Genomic DNA, 16881 nt, shown 5'->3' on the forward strand with positions numbered 1-16881 from the left:
TTTGCTCTCCACTCTGCTTTTGGTGACTGAAAGTGCTGTGGAGCTTAATCGCAAATTATTCTTCGTAACCTTAAAAGATGGATTCAGCCTTCCCACTTTGCAATCAGGGACAGGAATCAGTATAATCAGCCAGAAGTCAGATTCGTCAGTGTACTCTTTATTATCAGGGTATGATAACTGAGGGATATTGTCCTTTCCTACATTTCTACATTCCTCTTGTCAGTTGCAAACACTTGTGTCAATGCAGGAATTATGTAGTTTAAAAAAAGGTTTATTATAAACAGTTGAAGACGATGCTCTAAAGCAGGGCTGTCAAATTCGTAGCCCGCGGGCTGGATGCGTCACATGCTGGCCATGCCCATGCCTGGTATAGCAAAGAGAAAAAAAATCATGATACATCACATGACAATGCAGCGACCCCACGAGTTTGACACCCCTGCTCTAAAGTGACTGAAGGAGTGTTTTCTTCTTGGAACAGGAAGAAGTCCTATCAGACTAGGTAGAGTTAACCTTTCTTGTAGGGTTTCTTTCTGGGATCAGAATAGTAGTTTACAGTAAATTCAGCTTCCCCCTTTTTTTTTTTTAATACAGGTCAATTTGTGTGTATGCTCTTGCTATGCTCTAAATATAGATTGTTTAAACAATATTTTTTAATGTTTTACAAGACTTTTTTCTGACTTTCAAAGCAGTTATTCAAACAAGAATTTGAATGTTATGCTAATATCTACTGTTTCATGTTCTAGTGGTTCTTGGCAAATTTCTCTTATCAAGAGGCACTTTCAGACACTCAAGTGGCAATAGTTAACATTCTGTCATCAACCTCTGGTAAGAAACGAAGATATATTCTAAAACTGTTGTCCTACTTCATTCAAATGGCCTCTTTGCATATTTAAGAAAAATACAGTTATCTATTTTGTATCACTTCTAATGAGGGAGAGAATGATGATGAAGGGTTTCTTTTTCTTTTGAAAAAAAAGGCAGCTATGGAGTCAGGTATCACATGTCATTATTAAGAGTTCCGGTTCAATAAGCAGAGGGTTGTTCAGTGGGATTGTTTAAAAGCTACGCTGATTATTACTAAGCATTTGATTCCCATATTGTGATAGCAGTAATAGTAAACTAGCGTGTGTGTGATTGTTACAATTTCTGCAATATTATTGGTCACCCATCTTGCCAAAGCGTAAGATTTATATGCTGCTAAACTGTAATCACCTCCTGGTGGTATATAACAAAATAAAGTCAAAGCAGTACAATAACAGCAAATCAAAATAAAGTCAAATTAACAAATCAAATCATTTATTTGATTAACAAATCAAATCCAGTTCCAGGTGTCACTCAGTCTCCAAAAAGTATTCTAAAGGAGTGTAGTCTTCATACTTTTCCAAAAGCCAGCATCATTCATTTGTAAATGTGATGAATAAATAAATAAAAATAATAAAAGCTTTGTTAAATAAAAATTAACCTCATTTCATTTCTTTTTGCAACAAATATATATGAATCTGAGATATTCCATTTTTTAAAAAAAGATTCTGATATTTACCTTTGTTTAAAGAAATGCTGCTAGTATTTTTTTTAATCAATAAAGTTATATATAGTACAATGTTTGTAAAGTCTAAGCAATCCAATAAAATATGTTTGACTTTTTAATTTCATTTAGGCCCAAGATTAATTAAAACCATTATCTTTTGATTATTATGTTTTCAGTTTTACGTTTTTTATTTGATCATGAATAGCGTATTCTTTTGTTCTTTTCACAGGATTATTTACCTTAATCCTTGCTGCAGTGTTTCCAAGTAATAGTGGAGATAGATTTACCCTCTCAAAATTGTTAGCTGTCATTTTAAGGTAGGAATATAGACTCCTTAATCTTCTATTTTCTTCTCCCCAACATGCTTGAGTTTTCTTACGTTCTTCTAGATAGTTGAATTTAGTAGTGGAGATTTTGTTACTATTTTTAGATGCAGCTAGTTGTATACAGCTACATGAAAAAATCATTCAAAGTAATTTACAGAATGTGTGCTAGAAGTACTGCTTCTCTATTGCCACTGCCCTACTAAAGGGGCCATTTCTCAGCTGCATTATGAGCCATCTGAGTTTTGTTAGATTAATATCACCAAGTGAACCTTCTTAAATCAGCTAACTCTGTGGCATTAATGAAGATTAAATTCACATGTGATATTAAACTTTGGTTTAACATTTACTAACCATGTTTTATGGAATAAACTATGGTGGCTGGATTCATACAATACATAAATTAAAACCAAATACAAGTAATCTTCACTTACTGACCGCATTTGGGACCGGCAACTCCATTGCTAAGTGATGGGGATGTAAAGTGAATGATCACATAACCATGCCAATTTATGTCAGTTCCAATTGTGGCTGTTAAGCAAGTCACCCACCGTTGTTAAGAGCGATGTCACATGACCGTGTCTTCCTGCCAGCTTCCCCATTGATTTTGCTTGTCAGATGCTGGCTTTGAAGATCACAAATGGCAGTCACATGACTATGGGAGACTGATAGTTGTAAATGCACACCAATGGCCAAGTGCCTGAATTTCTTTTCTTTTTTTAAAATTTAAATTTTTATTGTAAACACATTAAAACAAACACACAAACACACAACATTTATATACATAAACTCTTTTTACAGCTCTTTCGTAGTGATCCTTTCTTAATATTTACTATTTATACAGATTTTAGCTTTATCTTGTTTCATATTGCTATCTATCTTCTTTATTTCATCTACATTTTACTTGACCTCTACATTTCAGTCATTTATGTTGTAATTTACCAATTTTCCCCCTTGATTTTAACATTTCTTTCTCTCTCCTTTATTCCTCTTTTTCATTTTTCCTATTCTCCAACCACTCATACCATCTATGCCAAATTTTATAGTAAGTGCCTGAATTTCAATTGTGTAATTATAGGGACACTTCAAGGATTTGTTGTAAAGCTTATTCAGTGCCGTCATAAATTTGAACAGTTGTTGAATGATCAGACAATAAGCAAGGACTATCACAATAGTAAATCACAATATGGCTTGGTGCTACGTGCGAACAAGGCCATGATTTGGATACCTATGTGAATTTTTGTTAGTTGGAAGTGTTCAGTATCATATTCATGCATATCACTCTTATCATTTGTTTTAAGCAAGCTATAATGGCTAGGACCGTGATGGCGAACCTATGGCACGCATGCCACGGATGGCACATGGAGCCATATCTGTGGGCACGCAAGCGTTGCCCTAGCTCAGCTCCAGCGCACATGCACATGCTGGCCAGCAGATTTTCAGGCCTTCCAGGCCCACCAGAAATTGGGAAATGGGTTGTTTCCAGCCTCTGGAGGGCCTCCGGATGTGTGTGGAGAAGGCCGTTTTCACCCTCCCCAGGCTCCTAAAAAGCCACTGGAGCCTGGGGAGGGCAAAAAACGGGCCTACCGGGCCCACCATGCCATCACGTGCCAAAAGCAGGGGGAGCAGCGGGGTGGGGAGGTTGCGCGCGCATGCGTGGGGGGCGGGGCACAGGAGGGCATTGAATTATGGGTGTGGGCACACGTGCACGTGACTCCCCCCCGCTCCCCCCACACTCCCTCCACTTTTGGCACGCAACGGCAAAAAGGTTAGCCATCACTGGGCTAGGATCTCACATCTTGATTATCAATTTTGGTTTAACGTGAAAAACTGTCTTGTTGGACAAGCAACAGTGACTTAATTTCAATAATGCTAAACTATACAGCTAGTCCTTGACTTATAACCATTCATTTAGTGATTGTTCGAAGTTACCGTGGTACTGAAATAGTGACTTATGACTGATTTTCACACATACAATTGTTGCAGCATCCTCAATGCTCACGTGAACAACATTCGGGCACTTGGCAACCAGCATGCATTTACAATGGTTTCAGCATCCCAGGGTCATGTGATCAACCTTTGTAACCTTCCCAACTGGCTTCTGACAAGCAAAGTCAATGGGGGAAGCCAGTTTCTCTTAATAACTGCATGATTCAATTACCAATTTCAGCGATTCGCTTAACAACTGTAAAGAAGGTCATAAAATGGGGCAAAACTCACTTAACAACTGCCTTGCTTAGCAGTGGAAATTTTGGGCTCAGTTGTGGCCATAAGTCTGGTGCTACCTGTAAGACATTGATCTACTTTCCACAATTCAGCTCTGTTAAATTATTGGTTTGATTTAAAATGAGGTATGAATCCAGAACCAGGGAGCAAAAGTGATGTGATCTCACCAGAAGAGGAATGTAGAAGAGCAGAGTGCATAATCCTAGGCTTGTTTGTGCAGCAAACAAGGACCCAGTTTGTGCGGGCAATAAGCTGACTTTGTATAAGTATATAAAAGTATGAAGGCTATTGCTTAACGCATTGTAAGCCGTCCTGAGTCTCTGGAGAAGGGCGGCATATAAATCAAATTAAAAAAAAATACACATTCACAATTTCACATAGTTCAGTGTTATCCCCTCCCACAAATCATCCCAGGCATTCATTTATTGTGGACAGTAATCTCTAGGAAATCTTAAATTGAAATCACACAGGAATTTGAAACTTCGCAACCGTGAATGTTCCATCTTCCTCTGTTTCACCCATATTTGCACTAAACCTCCTGATGGGTGCCTATCAGAAGTGGTGAGGGAAAAATATGTTTGTTATACTTTATTCTAGATTAGGCTAGGCAAAGTTCCGTGAAGAGCTTCCTGCCATGCAGATGATGTGATTCTCTTCATGGAAGCAAAATGACTCTGCAGTTTGCTTCAGTGAGGCTCTGTGTGTGACCCAGGAATTTTCCTCTTTGCAGTATGACTCTTCCAGCTTTGCAAAGGCTGCTCAAAGCTGGAGGAGTCACCTCTGCAAATACTGCAGTGAGGCAAATCCATAAAGCAGAGCAGAGGGAAGCAATATGGTAGGGTGTTTTTTTTTTAACTTGGCTTTTAGAAGGGAGAGGGCCATGTTCATTTGCAAAGCAGGTCCCAGTTGGGACTGTGGTCTTTGGACCTTCATGGAAGGGAGACACTCCTTCAAAAGTTTGCACAGCTTGCTTTGTGTGTGCTTGACCTCTCCTATAGATCAACTATGGAAAAAAGTGATAGCCTTACTAATGAAGTGCACCCATTGTACTTCTATAAGGTTTCTATTTTCTACTTTATTTCCTCCCAAAAGCAGGTAAAGAAACCTGTAATGGTTTATGTATGTAATATAAATACTAATGCCATGTCCTCTGTGGCACATGGAAGCAGAACCAAAGCAACCAAGCTCACCTTCAACTCTTAAATTTATAGTTGTTTTGGTTTGTAAACCACGGCTTATCACTTATGGTATATGGGTTAATGGTCTATTCAAATAAGCCATAATTAGTTTAAATGGTGTATGAATTCACCCCCTGAGAAGTGACTATTCCCAAGCTTAGTTTGTTATTTATAGGGAAATATTGATCTCAACCCCCCCACCCCTCTTTTTCTTGTTTTGACATGATGCACTTGGGAATGGCTTCTGCTAATCTATAATCATTTCTTTCTAATTCTCCAGGTCATTATACTTGCAAAGAAATGTTCTTTTTCCTTTAAAATTGAAATTCAACAAAACGTGGTATTAAGGCAATTGTAAACACTCTTTACAATTTTACAATTTTTTAAAATTTTACAATTTTTAGGGACACGGTGGCTCAGTGACTAAGTCGCTGAGCTTGTCGATCAAAAGGTCGACAGTTCACCGGTTCGAATCCCTAGTGCCGTGTAATGGGGTGAGCTCCTGTTACTTGTCCAGCTTCTGCCAACCTAGCAGTTCAAAAGCACGTAAAAAATGCAAGTAGAAAAATATGGAGCACCTTTGGTGGGAGGGTAACAGTGTTCCGTGCACCTTTGGCGTTTAGTCATGCCGGCCACATGACCATGGAGACGTCTTTGGACAGCACTGGCTCTTCGGCTTTAAAACGGAGATGAGCACCGCCCCCTAGAGTTGGGAAAGACTAGCACATATGTGCGAGGGGAACCTTTACCTTTACCTTTTTAAACACTCTTTATTGTTAACTCTTTCCATACAAACTGTTTGATTAAATTAACTGGAACATAATGCTTTATTTTTAAAATAGCATTGGAGGTGTTGTTATGGTGAATTTGTCTGGATCTGAGAAATCCGCAGGAAGAGATACAATAGGTATTTTTTTTTTAATTCTTCACAATAAATTGAAGTGATCAATGAATATTGCTTTATATTTTTTATTCAAAAAGTGACAAAAATACATAAAGGGTATTAAGTCCATTTTAATAGCTCAATCTATAGTAATATTTGTATGCTATTAGCAGTATTCAGAAGCAAAAATGTCTCTGAATAAATAAATATATCATAGAAAAGTATTCATTTTGAATACAAGTATTCATTGTTGTTTTTTAAAGTGAAATAATTTGCAGGATCCTACCAATTTTCTAATTTTGTGTAAATTATTTATTTGAATAAAAATAGAACACCTTTAATAGTCTGTTAAACAAAAAGATTACATTTAATTAATCCAGTGGCAATACCTTGCTTTCTTATTTACAGGGTCTCTGTGGTCTGTGATGGGAGCTATGCTGTATGCAATCTATATAGTTATGATAAAACGAAAAGTTGACAGAGAAGATAAGCTCGATATTCCAATGTTTTTTGGTAAGAACAAACTTTAAAACACCGTTTTTCAATTTAGGACTGAATCTTGAACTTGATCATTTAAGTTCTGCAAAGTACACTTTGCGACGTAAGACTAACTCTTTGTTATGTGATCTGTTTGTTTATTCTGTTCCTGCAGGTTTTGTTGGCTTGTTTAACTTGCTGTTGCTTTGGCCAGGCTTCTTCCTACTTCATTATACTGGATTTGAGGTCTTTGAATTTCCCAATAAATTAACCCTAATGTGCATAGTCATTAATGGCCTTGTTGGAACTGTTCTGTCTGAATTCCTCTGGTTGTGGTATGTTTGTTGCTTTGATTATTAGGTTTCTTAACAACAGTCTATATACTTTAGGACCAAATGAAATTGCTTTTCCATAATGTATGTTTTAGAAACTGCTGTCTTTACCAAGTATTGATTATGACACAATACCATGCATTGAAAAGCATCATTCCCTCTGTTGTCATCCCCCCAGACCAACGTTGCTTATTAAATATTAAAAGCTAGAATGTGGTTTTACGTATCATGATACGTACATATTTTAAAAAGCCTTTAGAGTTGGACCCACAAATTATGGCCATAATTTGGTTAACAAGCCATTAAGGCTGAGTTCACACATCAAATTATATTAATGTTCTGCTTAACACAGTGTATTGTAATGATTTTAGTAGCCATCACAAAATGTGACATGATATGACATATGCTGCTTGTCTAGACATAGTGGATATTAATTTCAGATGATTGGGATTGACCCTAGAACACTAGTGAACGATTATGAAATTTGTGCATTTCCCAACAAATCTAAGGCTATAGGGATATCACAAATGAAGCCAAATTACATGAGTTTAATAGCAGATGCAACTTTCTTACCAATTCTTTGCTTGGAAAAAATAACTGGCTATAGATGAATGCAATAGAAGAGGAGAACTTTATCTATAATTGAAAGAGCAAAGTTCTATCTGCATGTGCATAGTTTTTAATCAGAACCATTATGTCTAGACATATCTTACAAACATTTTCTAATTAGTTTGAATTGATTCCTTAAAATCAAATTATGGATTTTCACGTTTGAAGGATAAGGCTGTGTAAGTGTTGCTATCTGTGCATGTAGATGACTTAGTCTTTCCTTTAATCAGTAAATGGTGAAAATCTTCGTATATGAATTGCTATAAAGACAAGAGCAATATATCTTTGACATAATACATTAGGCTGAGTCTAAAGACATTTTTCAGAGCCAAATGAGTGAGATAGAGAAAGAGAGAGAGAGAGAAAAATGGACAGACAGATAGACAGACAGACAGATAGACAGAGTTCTTGTTTAACAACTGCCTCATTTAGCAACCACTCACGGTTTTGAAAAAAAATAATTTTGCGGCCAGTCCTCTCATTTATGACCCTTGCAGATCTGTAAATCAAAGGAAGGCTGAAATAAGGTCATAAGCATAAGTTGCGATTTCACTTAGCAACCACTTTACTTAACAACTAAGTTGCTGGTCTCAATTGTGGTTCCTAAATGAGGAGGTCCTCTATTGAAACATGGCAGTGTATGTTAGCAGCAGTTACAGATAGCAAGTACGCTTTTTGGAATCAGTTATTCTAGATGTCTAACATTAGACTTCATTAACTGCATCTGAAAATCTTGAGACTTAGTGGAGGAGGTAGTTATCCTTTGACTTCTTTGACAGGTTACACTAAGCTCTGATATATAATATAGCTATATATATCTATTTTCTTACTTCTTCGTAGGATTTATGTGTGTTTTTCCTCTAGCCAGGTTTTTCCTATGTAACCAAGGTTTTTCTGCAGCCCTAGCTCAGTGGAATCACATCCACTCGATTCTGGGCTTTTTTTTCTTTCTGGCAGCCAGCAAGTCACCTGGCAGCAAGAACTTGCTGGCTGCCAGAAAGAAAAAAAACCCAGAATCGAGTGGATGTGATTCCACTGAGCTAGGGCTGCAGAAAAACCTTGGTTACGTAGGAAAAACCTGGCTAGAGGAAAAACACACACACACACACACACACACACACACATATATATGTATGTATATGTATGTATGTATGTATGTATGTATGTATGTATGTATGTATGTATGCAAATTAGCATACGATACACAAAGGTGTATAAAAGAAATACATGGTAGGACTAGAAAGATCTGATCAATAAATTAAGAGGAAAATTATGAGTTTCCTAAATAATTTGGTTTAATCAATATAACTAGGCCAAAGTACGGGTACCTACAAATTCTGCAAAACTCTGGTATACACTTGTGAAATTTGTTTCTGTGCCTCTAATTTTTAAAAAAACTCAAATCTTTGTATTTTAACATTTTTCCAGGGGCTGCTTTCTTACCTCATCACTGATAGGAACACTTGCCCTGAGCCTTACAATACCTCTGTCCATAATTGCTGACATATGCATGCAAAAGGTAATGTAAATTGAAGGCAGTGGTAAATATTACAGAAAATTCCAACAGAAACTTTTAGAATTCAAATTTTTAAAACTTTAAACCAAGTTCACCTTCTCATATTTTAAATTTAAGAAAATCTTAAAAATTCCTAGTGGAATCTTCATGAACAAAAAAGGAGTTCTAATGCTGTTGCAAAAATAAATGTATTTAATTGTAGATAATAGGATTTGCTTGCCCATCAATAGCTTTTAATGCTGCTCTTGTTGTTCTTGTTATTATTTTATCTCACCTTTTCATATATAATTTGAAGCAGTGAACATATTTAATAATCCTGCCTCCTATTTTCCCCACAACAGCCCTGTAAAGTGATTTGGGTTATGAGTGAGTGACTGGCCCAAAGTGACCCAGTCGGTTTTCATACTTAAAAGAGGCCTAGAACTCACATTCTTCCGTTTTCCAGGCTGGCATATTAACCACTACACCAAACTGGCTCTCGGTTCATAAAGCACAGGTGTTTGTTTGCAAGCAACAAAAGCACTGCAACACAAACCCGCTGTTTTCAGAAAGCCTCAAATAGAAGTCCATGGTGTTCATTGTAAATTCCCCAAGTGAAATACTTTTCTAAATAGAGTGTTATCTCCCCCTTGTGGTGTTTTGCTTCAGGAATCAGAATAAGGCAGGATGTAATGGTAGCTGCAGTCAATTGTATGCTAATATGAACCTGCCATTCATTCATTTATTAACTATTTATTTTATCTTTATCCTGCCTATTATTTATATAAATAACTCAAGGTAGTGAACACACCTTCCTCCTCCTATTTTCCCCACAACAACCCTGTGAGGTGGTTTGGGCTGATAGTGAGTGACTGGCCCAAAGTCACCCGGTTAGGTTTCATTTAAGCCAGTAATTGTTACATCATGAACATAAATTTAAAATATACTTATAGAGTAGGGGGGGATTTTACTGAATTTAGATTGTTCTTTTGATATAAAAGTTATGATTAGATAGGAATGTGTTTTTTAAAAGAAAATTTCTGCATCATTGTTCTAGGAAAGCAAAAGAAGCAAAGCCCCTCAGTAACTGGATCACTGAAATATCTTATTAGCAACAGTAGAAATATCATCTGTTCTCCATATTTATTTCTAATGTTGGTAAAATTTGTCCTCACTGTGACACTTTCACTCTCAAGTGAGATATTTCATATATAGTGTGAAATTAGCATTTAATGCAACTGTCAGTTTTAACTGTCAGCTGTAGCCTTGGTTGATGTCTATGTTACTCACACAGTTCTGCCTCTTAAATTAAAGGATTCACACTTTATCTGGTGTCCATTCCTGAAATGTTTTTCATCCCAAATATGAGAATATTTTATTTTGTGAGCTTTATTCTCTTCTACCACTTTCCTTTCCTCATCCAAGCTGTAAAGTTCATCCGTTGCCAAAACAGATCAAACATTTCTAGCTGTAAAGATCTGTGTAGCTCCTTCAGGAACTTGAAATTTGTAACTAATTTAGAAGAACCATCAAAGAAGTGTGACCCCCTTTGTGGAAAGCAGCCTCATCCTTTTCTGCATTTGATTTCATTTGAATGAATACCATATTTCATCATGTTTAGAGAAACACCCCAGAGAACTATATGCTTCTACCTATGATTCTATGCTTTCTTTCACCTCTTCTGATAGAACTGCAAAAAGCAGAGAAAAAACATTATTTGGTGAATTCAACATGAATGCACAATGGGGCATGAGGAGTGGGAAGCATGTGACTAACGAGCATCAACCATAGCCAAGGTTGATGTCATGGAGCTTAAAAGTCCTTGGGTAGACATTACTGTAACCAAGATTTACTTAAGATTCTGGCTAAGTGTTCCTCTCATATTCCCTTTTCCTTTTCTACAGCTCCTTACTGCCCTCCAAATGCCTCTTTCCTGATCCAAATTTATGGGATATTTATCTTTCCATTAACCTACTTTTACTCTTGATAAAATATCAAATTGATCTTTTAATTTCAGGTCCAGTTTTCTTGGTTATTTTTTGCAGGGGCAATCCCTGTATTTTTTTCCTTTTTCATTGCAACACTTTTATGTCACTACAACAACTGGGATCCAGTAATGGTGGGAATTAGAAGAGTTTTTGTATTTATCTGCCGAAAACATCGTATTCAGAGGTAGGCTGATTTATTTGCTTCTTTCCTATCCACTTCATCTTTCTTCTCTTAATTTTTCAACTATGTCTTTACTATGTCTTAATTTTTACCATAAATAATTTCAAAATGAAATTTGTAGAGATCTTTGCAGGATCTGGTTTTAATTGTCTGAATGATATGCTTTCCTTCTATTTTGACTTAAATATTTGAACATTGAATCTCCTATTATTATAATTTATTTTCAATAGTATTTGTATGTGTTATTATAAGAAACATTCTTTTGTTGATATCATTCTGGAGAATTCTGATTTCAATTGTTCAAAAGAACCTGCTTGAATAACTAAAACTCAACATTACCCCAGTTGCTACGGAAGTTTAAGTTCAGTATTGTTTGTCCTTAACAATTTCTTACAGGCAATGTAAAGTAATATTTATCCCATGGCTATAGTTACGTTCTTTATAACATAATAATATGGATAAATTTTAAAAGCCTCACAAGTCTGTAACGTTTTATAGAACATCTGAAGAAAGCGAACAATGTGAAAGTCTCATTGCAGTTCATAATGTTTCCCAAGAAGATGGAGAATGTGGTTGTTCTTAGACAACAGGTACGTAATTGTAAATTAATTTCATCCTGTGCTAACAGAGAAACATGCTAATATATTGAACCAGAATGAGGCTCTCCCCTAAATTCAAGCCTAGCTGAAGGCCAGTCCTCCCCAGCTCTATTTTAGACAACTCGTAAACATTATCTTTAACTTGATGAGAATCTTATTACAAAATAATTTTATAATTAAATAAAAATAAACAGAAATAATTGCTCATTACAGTGCTAAGTAACCATGCCAAATATATTAATCCCCATGGTGCAGGTCAAATCATATGAGCAAAAAGTGTCTTCCATTTTCATAGTCCATAGTTCTAAAAAACTAAAATGGACTAAAATACTGAGTAGGATGGTACATGATTGCATGCTTGGAATCAGTTAATCATCAGTAACAAGTTTAATTAATATAGATATCCTATCAAAGAAATGTAAGCTGTGATATAAGAACACTAATGCTATATTTTCCCACTTTTTTAATAGCGTAAGATGAAAACTCAGCGAAGAGACAATCACTTGGAAAGTCCTTATGGAATCGTGTTTCAGTACCTCTTCTGAATCTTTAAATGTTTCAGTTCTTTTGAAACTTAAAAATATACAGATTCTTTTTCAGTTTCCAGTATTTAACCAGTTAGAGGAAATGCCAATCCTTTACGAAACCAGCTTGCCTTATAGAACTCAGCTGGTGAAATTACTTGACAAATCAAAGAGAATGCTGTTCTAATGATTTTCTTTTAAAAAAAGAAAACATTCATATTTTTGTTGAGTGCTGGATATTTTTACAAATACTTTTCATCTTCTGTAAAAAGTCATAATTTTGTAAAAATTTTCAAATGGAAAGATAAAACACCAGTTTACCTGTAATAGGTACGAATTATCACTTTGTGATGTATAAACTCTACTTGAATAATGAAAAAAAAACAATTTATTGAATAACTTTATTATTGCAAAAGTTATTGTGGCTTTCAATACTATACATATCTTCATATATATGAAAGCGTTGGTAATCATTTGGGTGCCTTGTGATATCTATTATGTCATAATAAATTCAAGATTTAAAAAATAATGTACAAAGATAGTTACAAGTACTGTCTCACTTTTGTAGATAAATTTCTTCATAATATGTTACTATTCACTTCATAGACTTCTTACACATTTTCAAATTAAATCATTCTGAATTCCATTGAAAACAACAGATTTTTGGGTAGAATGCAAAATAGAAATAGCACTTAGACTTATATACTGCTTCACAGTGCTTTATAGCACACACTAAGCAGTTTACAGTGTCAGCATATTGCCCCCAACAATCTGGATCCTCATTTTATCGACCTCGGAAGGATGGAAGACTGAGTCAACCTTGAGCCTGGTGAGGTTCGAACTGCCAAATTGCAGTCAACCGGCAGTCAGCAGAACTGGCCTGCAATACCTCACCACCACGGTTCATAAAATATATCAGTTTACATCTGGGGAATATGGGCTAATGATGTATGTCTGGAAATTGTGTGATTCAATGCAAAGAGGCCAAATCTAGAACCAGGTTCTTGCATATTAATTCTTCTTGCACATTGGATACTTCAAGATGCCATGACTTAATGATAGAAACATTTTGAATTTACCAGCCAGTTTGTAAATCTGCTTTATTGCTTTTAGGAAACAGTTTAACAAAAAAAGAAAAAATACAGGTAGTGACTTCGAATTATGATGGTAGTTGGAACCAGAATTTCCATTGCTAATGATGCAGTCATCAGTTGTGATGTCACAAAACTGCATTGCTTAACGACAGCAATCCTGGCTGTCCAGGATGCCATTGTAACCTTAGGACTGTTCAGATCATTAAGTGAGGGCTTCATGTAACAGTGTGGAAAAAGGTGGGAGTTCCAGTCAAGTGGGCTAAAGGGAGAGCGCCAGGGAGTGCAGGCAGGCAGAGGCAATGGGCAGGTGTGAAGGAGTATGGCCAGTCAGGCAGCTGGATACTAGTGCCCTTATGGGAAGGGTGGTAGCCAAGGCTGGAAGTCCTCTTTGATAAGCATCACTACCGGCGAAGGCTATCCTTCCATTGGGCAGCAAGGTGGGGATATTTCTATGGGGATCGTTCTTCAGGCATGGCCGGGATTTCTGGTGGTGATTCCTAACAGCTCCTCGGCTAAGGGCTTATTTGCATGTCAAGGCAGGTGAAGGAATATGGGAAGTCAGCAGAGTTGAAACAGACCAAATGTTGTTCACATGACTTCAGGTGCGCTATGATGGCTGGAACTTTGAAGACTGGTTATAATTCTATTTTTTGGAAATACTGTGTTTCCCCAAAAACAAGTTCTGGTCTTATATATATTTTTTCCACCAAAAAGGAACCAGGTCTTATTTTGGGAGGGATATTTTCCATTGACTCACTTCACGGCGGTGGCACTGACAGCCTCACCCAGCAGGAGCCTGTTGCTGGCCCATTTCTTCTGCGGCTGCTTCCAGAAAGGCCTCTGATGGCGAAATGGAGGCCAGGGGTGACTCACACGAGCGGCAGCGAGCGGCTGCAGAAGAAGTGGGCTGGCGAGGCAGGTGTCCGAGTGTGTGAGGCCTGACTGCAACTGTCTAAAGGTAAGCAGCTCAAACCCCCCCATCCCCCCCTTGCTTTTTAACTGTGCGTCTCGCCCCACCACATGCAACCAGGTGTTGCTCTTAACTAGGGCTTATTTTGGGATTTATATTGGGTGCACATGTAAAAATCAAGCTAGGGCTTATTTTTGGGATATGTCTTATTTTCAGGGAAACACAGTAAATATAACTCGAGGACTATCTATAGCATGCTGACTGAAACAGGGAAAGAACAAAACTACAGGTAGTGCTCAAATTATGACCACAATTGAGTCCAACATTTCTGTTGTTAAGTGAGACATTAAATGAGTTTTGTCCCACTTTACAACATGTCGTTAAGTGAATCACTGCAGTTGAAAAACTAGTAATACAGTTGTTAAGTGAATCTGGCTTCCCCATTGGTTTTGCTTGTCCATAAGTTGCAAAAAGCAATCACATGAACTTGGGACACAGCAACGATCATAAGTATGAACCAATTGCCAAGCATCTGAATTTTGATCACATGATCATGGGGATGCTACAAATGTCATAAGTGTGAAAAATGGTCATAAACCACTTTTTTCAGTGCTGTTGTAACTTTGAACAATCACTAAATAAACTGTTGTATGTCGAGGACTACCTGTATTCCTTAACTATAGAAACTTTTTTTTCAATAAATGTAATGGTTTTAAAATGGAAAATATGTATAGTCCATTTAGTTGGAACAAGTTGCAAAAGTAAATGGAGTTTTATTTGCATAAAACTAATTCTTGTTTAGCAGCCACAACTGGGACTGACAACACGGTCATTAAGTGAAGTGGTTACTAAGTGAAACTGCAACTCTGCTTTACTTTACAGATTTGCGAATATGAGGATTGCTCATAAAATTACTTTTTTATCGCTGTCATAATTGAACAGATGCTTAAAGAAGTAGTTAAATGAGGATTACCTGTATTACAGATAATTGCATTGAACCTGCCCAAGGGGGTTCACAAAGCCTATTGGAGCTTTTTTCTTTATATTCTGGATACAGAAGGAACTGGAAAAGATAATACATTGGGTTAGGAGAGTCTTTGATTTGATCAACCATAACTTTTACATTACACAATGATACACAGCATTCTGCATATCATTATGGAAATGAATGCTGGAAATAACAGAGTTGGATATTTATCAGATACTTTTGGATGACTACCGATCAACATGGTTATCACCAGTAAACCAGAAATATGGATTTCCTGTGATTCCCAAGCAGAACTCTTGAATCAAAGGCTTTATGGATACCAAAGAGCCCTCCAACTTGCAAAAAGGTCTCACCCAGCATTTATATGACTTTTACTACTGTAGTTCAACTTCTGAATACAGATAATCCTCAATTTGCCACTTTTAACAATGGTTCAAAATTACACCAACCCCGGGAGGAAAAAAGTGACTTATGATCTGTACTCGCATTTGTGACCATCGCACCTCCTCTGTGGTGACGTGATTGTAATTTGGATACTTGTGGCAACCAGCTTGCATTTGTGATTGGTTGCAGTATCCTGTGGGCATGTGATTACAATTTGCGACCTTTTTTTTTCCTGATATCCAGCAAAAATCTCCCATTGGAAAGGGTGGGTTTGCTTAATTGCTGTTAATTACCATTGTAAATACTGTTGTAAAAACAGGTCCAACTTGACTTTCAACCACAACTTACAACAGAAATTCTGGTCCCAATTGTGATGGAATGTCAAGGATTTATCTGTACAAGATGCTCTACATATGTAAGATGATGGTGCCAAAACAAGGTTGATCTTTTCAGGAAGTACTTTCACTATATTCTGAGGAAATGTTTATAGGTAGTCCTCAAGTTATGAACATTCACTCGGTGACCACTGTGCAGGGCAGCAAGGCTGGCAGAAGCAAGGTGGCCAAAAGGGCAGAGAGGTGAAGTGTTGAAGAGAAGCTGACTGTTGACTTTCCTTATGGAAGTTCAAGGCTGGCAGGGACCAAGCTGAGAATGGCTTGAATCGGAGTGGATCCTCTCTTAACAACCAGTGGGTTTTGGTTAACAATAACAGCAAGTACCATTGCCAAGTGATGGGTCACATGATATCATGCTTTATGGTCGCATCTCTTAGTGATGGAAATTCTTAATTTATTTACACTGAGTTAATATTGGAGACATAAAGACAGTCTCTCTGAAGACAGTCTTCCTATTTTAGAAACCAGGAAGTGGATATCTCTTAACTCTTAAAATTCATTAGCTTCAAGTGCAAAGGAATCCTCTGCTGGATAAGCTTATTAACAGAAATACTATTTCTGTCAAGGTTGTACTGTCTCCACTGTCCAAAACTTTCTGCAATTGCACTAGGCATATTTTAGGGTAAAGGGAGAAATTAAAATTATCCCATTCTTTTGCCAGTGGAATCTTCCTGTGGACGGAATAATTCTTCTAGATATTTTAAGATCAAAGCCAATGGCTTTATTTGAGGTGGACTGATAATGCCTATACAGTGGAACATTTGGGC

At 36.9% G+C, this 16881-nt stretch overlaps 1 protein-coding gene across 12 annotated transcripts in view; it reads left to right on the forward strand.

Annotated features, from left to right (window-relative positions):
• SLC35F5 (solute carrier family 35 member F5) overlaps positions 1 to 12934 on the forward strand; it is a 40778-nt gene extending 27844 nt beyond the window's left edge. For all 12 annotated transcript variants that reach the window (XM_087884160.1, XM_087884145.1, XM_087884179.1 and 9 more), the window contains 9 exons: positions 744 to 825; positions 1758 to 1845; positions 6098 to 6162; positions 6547 to 6651; positions 6791 to 6950; positions 8985 to 9075; positions 11069 to 11223; positions 11719 to 11810; positions 12290 to 12934. In XM_087884160.1, the coding sequence (XP_087740286.1) occupies positions 744 to 825; positions 1758 to 1845; positions 6098 to 6162; positions 6547 to 6651; positions 6791 to 6950; positions 8985 to 9075; positions 11069 to 11223; positions 11719 to 11803 (831 nt within the window). In that variant the 3' untranslated portion in view covers positions 11804 to 11810; positions 12290 to 12934. The remainder of the gene's footprint in view (positions 1 to 743; positions 826 to 1757; positions 1846 to 6097; positions 6163 to 6546; positions 6652 to 6790; positions 6951 to 8984; positions 9076 to 11068; positions 11224 to 11718; positions 11811 to 12289) is intronic.
• The last annotated feature ends 3947 nt before the right edge of the window (positions 12935 to 16881 follow it).

This window comes from Pantherophis guttatus, chromosome 1 (assembly GCF_059756535.1).
Source record: "Pantherophis guttatus breed Tessera chromosome 1, ASM5975653v1, whole genome shotgun sequence".
Lineage (NCBI taxonomy): Eukaryota > Metazoa > Chordata > Lepidosauria > Squamata > Colubridae > Pantherophis > Pantherophis guttatus.